The following is a 5998-nucleotide window of genomic DNA, read 5'->3' as shown; positions in this document are numbered from 1 at the left end:
AATGTCATTAATTAAAAAGAAATGTATAAGTGGCAGTTACGTCTTTAAATATATTATTTCATTTTAACAATTTAGACTTGAGTATTAAGTCATGATTTTTAGAAAATTAATACGCTTTATTTATGTTTCACACTGCATGACAGTAAAATAACATGTCCAATTTCCATCAACATTTTTGACAGTTTTATTTTATTAGCTGGCTTTTACGGCCATGGGGTCTCGGTTTTTTAAGCCCTTTTGACGGTTGTTGATGGAGTCCACAGACTAAACACAAAACCATAATTTAAAGTTTCTCACAGGGCCCCAACTCGCATGGCTACTGTCTATATATAGAGGTATTGTACAACGTAAGTTGTTGAAATTCTCAATAATTAACTACTTTAGTCGATAATGACATTACATTTAGCGCAACAACTGGACACTTTTTCAACTTTTCTCCCATATAAGATGACTCTCCTTACCTCTACCCTCCATATGTCTATAGTCGTTCTCGCTCGGTCGTTAGGTATTGCCGGAAAAATTATGTCCATGTTTTGGAGGGTACAAAGATTTTTATTTTTATTTTGTAAATTTAAGAAAACTTAAGTATTATAAACAACATATTTATAAGATAAAGTACCTATCTGAAATAGGGAAAATAAAAACAAAAATAACTTTTATAAAAGTCAAAGGTGACTGACTGATCTATCAACGCACAGCCCTAACCACTTTACGGATCGGGCTTATGGAGGGTAGAGGTAATCGGGCTGAAATTTTGCACACAGATAGTCATAACAACGTCCGCTAAGAAAGGATTCTTGAAAAATCCAACCCTAAGCCGGAAATTGGGGATAAAAGTTTGTATAAAATACTTGGTATATCTATGTAGGCAAAGGTAACTGACTGACTGGCTGATCTATTATTATATTATAACGTAGGAGTCCGGATCTTATTTATGTCCAGTAAGACGATTACGATTACGATATATACAATGGACATTTTGATGCCTATTTTCCTATTGTTGCGAAAAAAATTACTCCGCTTCGTACCAGCTATAGAAGAGCATATTCGATTGTCTGACACGTGTGCTGTACTAAATGAAATAATGTAGGGTCTTAGGAAGTATATGTTGAAGAGTACGGTCCTTTACCTGATACGTCATCAGTTTGCATTGAGGGAGATCAGGAGGTGCCTGTTCTAGAGCGTGACCTTTTTTGTGTGATTTGATTCTTACATCTTTAGAACACAGTGAAACATTACTAGAGTTCTTGACTGAGATAGGTAGCACTGATGAATTTTTAAGTAATAAATATAATAAATAAAGTTTTAAGAAACTTAGGGATGATTATGTAGGGAAGAAAAAATCAAATATAAAAATCAAAAAATCAAATATCGTCAGTCTTTATATCATCACAAAAATCAATTCAAAAATCAGCACACAAAAATCCCGATATTACTTCCTACCAGGATGATAATCCTGAAATGCACAGAGTAGCTACTTCCGTTACTTCACGAATGATACATAAAAAACTTCGTATTCAGTAGTTAAATGCATTCACTCAAAATTCATTTATTTCAAGTAGGCCCAGTTTACAGGCACTTTTGAAACGTTAAGTCAGTCTGTTTGTAGTGACTCTACCACCGGTTCGGGTGGCAGATTACTGCAGAGAAACTGAACAGATTACTCTTTTTCAACATAATTTTACAGTTTACAATGAAAAACATATATGTATATAATAAATTTTCTATCTTGTGAGAGATGAGAGCGGAGCCTGCTTCCAAGCAGCCAGCCTTAGAGATCTGTACTGTATTTTGTTGAGCTTTTCAGTTGCCAATTTGTTAATGGGGTCAAGAACAAATAGCCCATAGTCCATGTGGCTGCGGATTATGGCATTATAAAGAAGTTTTTGGGAATAGTGGTGAGAACCCCACCACACCCCTGACAATGCACGGAATATGAACATGAGACGCGCCATTGAGTCTTGAGTCAAGTACAACACCCACAATTTGCCCTTACTTTCGAGGGTAATGCGTTGATCATTATACATAACATTAGCATCTGGAATGATTCTTTTTCTAGTAAAGATTATTGCTTTGCACTTATCGATAGAAAGAGACATAGCATGATCTGATAACCACTGGCCTAAATAGTATGTACCTAATGATTAAGCTACGTGTGATATTTTTCATGCATTTGGAGCTTACGTACAGAGCGATATCGTCAGCATATTATTTATTTTTTATTATATACACTTTATTTATTACACCACAAAAATAAAAAACAATGGACACAACAAGAGTAAACTTAAAAAGTACGATACAAAAGGCGGCCTTATTGCTTAGTAGCGATCTCTTCCAGGCAACCTTAGGATTAGGAAAACCAAGGGAAACCGATTAGTGGGTGTATTATTATTATATACATACTTAGGAATAATTACACACTTATACTTATCCAGATTACACAAATAAAATTCTAATTCTAATAAATATAAAAAATAATAAACTAATATATAGGTACTATAACATACGATACATACTACATATTGTAGGACATTGCAAAAGTTTACGACAGACAGTTCAAGATCATAGGAGTAAATGCTATAAAGCAATGGAATAAGGTCAGACCCCCGAGGGAGACCTCTCCAGGTGGTCCTGGGGGTAAGAAAAGAAGAAGGGGTTCTCATCAGAATATTTCGGGTTAATAGAATTAATATGATTTGAGATAATCTCGGCGGAATACTCAGAGTCCCTTTCGGAAGCCTTGGCCAAATTAGGACTTGGCCAATAAACCTCTACTTTCTACTAACCATTCCAGTCTGATTTTTATCAAGTGCTCTATATTATATAAGACTTGAGTTCTCCAAGATTCCAACTATTGCCGGAAAAAATATTAGACTATTCCTGTTTAACAAATGCAGTTGATCAAATCAAGATAATAATGTTTCTCTTTTTCGTTAAGTTTTACCAAAAAGGAATATGATATGCCATCGACCCCAGGGGCTGAATCTTTAAGACTTTAAAGAACTTTCATTGAATAAGGGGACTCAGTTTCTTTGAGTTTTATAATCATTTTTGTACACCATCATCCCACCAAGATGGTGATGAGAAAAAATCACGTTCAGTCTTTTTTATAGGAATATGGAGGCTAGCTGATGATCTCAAAATTTTAACAAATTGCTGATAGTAAAGCAATCAATCCCCATCAACTTCAGCAGCTGAGAGAGAGTCAATAAACCGAAGATAGATGTATAGATTTCAACTCTAGGATAAATGAATATACAGAGAGAGGAAATATATATAAAGTACTTAAACAGCTACAGCATTGAACTTTTTACTATGGAGGGAAGAGGAATGGAGGAATAGATGTGAGAGCGCTAGCGCTTCCCGTCATCCCCAAGACAAGCAAAGCCAGGGAGCCTAAAATGGAACACTGGCTTAAGCCAAGACTCAGAGATGAATGGCAGGTTTATATTCGTGTATTAGTACAGAAAATTCTTGTTTTTTACTTGAAAAGTTGGACGGTAATGATTGGGTAGTAATCTTTTCTAAAAGATCAATTAGGGATGTTTTTAAAATAGGGACATCATTGTCACTAGAATTAGTGAAGTCCTCATCCTGAGTGATCATTGTTGGGATTAATAGCACAGCCATAGCCTAGGGAAGATGAACAGTTACCAATGATATTTTTATGAGCTTTTTCGTCGTATCTCTTTCCTGGGGTAAGTCTGGGATGAGGACTGCTAATAACAGTTTTTCAGTAAGATTGTGTAGGAATTGGTTTAACAAGGTATTTCTATGGCCAGAGCCATTATTATTGTTGTTGGGTTTGTGTAGAACAATTTTTGTCACTAGTAAATGCCTTCCTGAACAAAGCATGCCTCCTCTTATTCCTTCATTGGCAAATGTCAAGTTTTCAGGCAAGTCTTCTGATTTTTATGACAGGATAAATTACTTACAAGTTCACTGCACTGTGCAGCAATAAAAGAGCCCTATACATGTCCCTCCACTTTTCCTTTTTTTATGGAACTATATTCAAAACGCTTAAATCCAAACGCTGCTGACTGAGTTGGTGCACTTTGGTAACAAACTTTAAAGATTATTGACATATGTTGTGAATTATGTCTGGGACTACACTGACTGATTTGTCTTCAGATTTTTATAACAGGACAGATAACTTACAAGTTTACTGCTCTGTGCAGCAATATAAGAGCCCTATAAGACAATAGTGAAATCAAAGTCAAATAATCTCAAATTCATCTATACTAACATTGTAATGATATACAGGCAGGGAGGAGCCATCTCCACAACTAAATGTATTGTGACAATAGGCTTAAGAAATAAAATTGCCTGGTACACAATTGAATGTATTTAAAGACAATGTTATACTTAAATTATTATTTTATTACAAATTTTTAATTATCATTAGATGCCATGTGCCTAATTAGATCAGATATAAATTTATCTATTTTTCTAACATCTTGTTGAACTTCGGTTTTATACTGGAGACACTGCAAAATAAAATATAATTTTAAAAAGAAAACAGCAAATAAATTAACCATAAGTATGAGCCTTAAAAATTCAATTTAGAAATGGCTGGCTTGGTGAAATTTAATTCAATTCATAGTTTAAAACTTTGTAATAAGTTTATTCACATTCAGATTTATAATGCTATTATTTTCTTGTCCTGGTTTTATGGGATAGGACGAGAAAATAGTAGACTTTAGCATTCCTGAACCCACATCCCTGGTAGTTTAACACAATAGGTACAAACTTCATAAGGTTGCAAAGGTCATGGAGAAGAAAAAGATTCTGAATTATCAGCATTGCCCATGTCATCGAGTTGCAACTTTTTTTTAAATCAACTAACATCTTTAAAGAGGTGTACCTAACCAGCAAATTTAATGAAGATTACTGAAAAAAAATGTTTACCTTCTTGTTATCGGTGATTTTAACCACAAATATTCCTTTTGAATGCGAATATTTTAAACTATATCGAGTGTTTATAGGATCCCGCAAATATAACATCTCTGCAGACTTTTCAAACTCTTCCCAATTTGGTATAAAAGTCATGTTGAATATTTCTAAAAATTAAAATAAGTTAGTGTTAATTTTTAACTAAACAATTATATTGCTGCAATATAGCCTTATGCCGTATGATAAATTAATTTGATTATTCAAATTTATTTTAAAATTTAAAATACAAATATAACACGAGGATGTATTTACGTATATTTACAATTTCGTAAATAATTTAAAGTGTAAACGTCTTACGTGATATGTCAATGTCAGTACTCTGTAGCTGTAAAGTTCACACCGCAGATTATTAATAGTAGATAGTATGTCTACCTATCATTGTTCCAATCCTGCATCTGAGTTATACTTGGTATTTTTGCAAATGTATTAAATAAAAGTAGTTTGATACATGGGAGTAACTGTGATTTTCGCTCATCCCGCGTCTCGACCTCAGATTGATATGATCGCAGTCTAACTTTTTCACCAACACAGCTCAACTTGCTCACTACTTCGTCCAGCTCGAGTCTCGACTAACTTCTCATCGGTCCTCAAAGTGCATGAGCAGGTCCAATCGTCGGAGTTGGCAGCGGAATCTCTTTCGGGTATTCTTGTCACAGAGAGGCGGGTTGGTCATCGCTGGGCTAGACGGATCGCACCAGTGCATTGCCGTCCGATACCCGTCTGAGCCATTTGTTTAGTGTAGCCAATTAGAATTTACGATTATAAAAAATAAATAAATAATAGGTAATATACGAAAGCTTCTTGGAGAGCACTCATATCGTAGATTTTCAACTGTGAAGTGTAAAAGAGTCTGGGTTATATGCCACTCTTTCGTACTTCTTACTATAGTAACGGCATGCGTACCTACATAAAAGACGGTTGGGAGATTGGAAAAATGTGGTAGTACTTAAATTTGCAGTGTATTTGTCTATGCTTTAGAGAATTATCAAATACTTCTTTGCTTTAGGGTTACCATTACAAAATAATACACGGCACTAAAGCATTT

At 34.6% G+C, this 5998-nt stretch overlaps 1 protein-coding gene across 3 annotated transcripts; it reads right to left on the bottom strand.

Moving 5' to 3' along the window:
• Positions 1 to 4322: 4322 nt before the first annotated feature.
• LOC120623850 (signal recognition particle 9 kDa protein) lies at positions 4323 to 5407 on the bottom strand. Of its 3 annotated transcripts, none has more exons than XM_039890119.1 (3): positions 5251 to 5407; positions 4909 to 5060; positions 4323 to 4487 (listed from the first exon to the last, which is right to left on the bottom strand). In XM_039890119.1, exons 2-3 carry the CDS (start codon positions 5047 to 5049, stop codon positions 4392 to 4394), a joined length of 237 nt encoding a protein of 78 aa, XP_039746053.1. In that variant the 5' UTR covers positions 5050 to 5060; positions 5251 to 5407; the 3' UTR covers positions 4323 to 4391. The 3 variants fall into 3 exon arrangements, with proteins under 3 accessions (XP_039746053.1, XP_039746055.1, XP_039746054.1); XM_039890121.1 differs by lacking the exon at positions 5251 to 5407 and adding an exon at positions 5216 to 5244; XM_039890120.1 differs by lacking the exon at positions 5251 to 5407 and adding an exon at positions 5206 to 5224.
• Positions 5408 to 5998: the final 591 nt, after the last annotated feature.

The sequence above is a fragment of the Pararge aegeria genome, chromosome 5 (genome assembly GCF_905163445.1).
Source record: "Pararge aegeria chromosome 5, ilParAegt1.1, whole genome shotgun sequence".
NCBI lineage: Eukaryota > Metazoa > Arthropoda > Insecta > Lepidoptera > Nymphalidae > Pararge > Pararge aegeria.
This window is presented reverse-complemented; position numbering and strand designations above follow the sequence as displayed.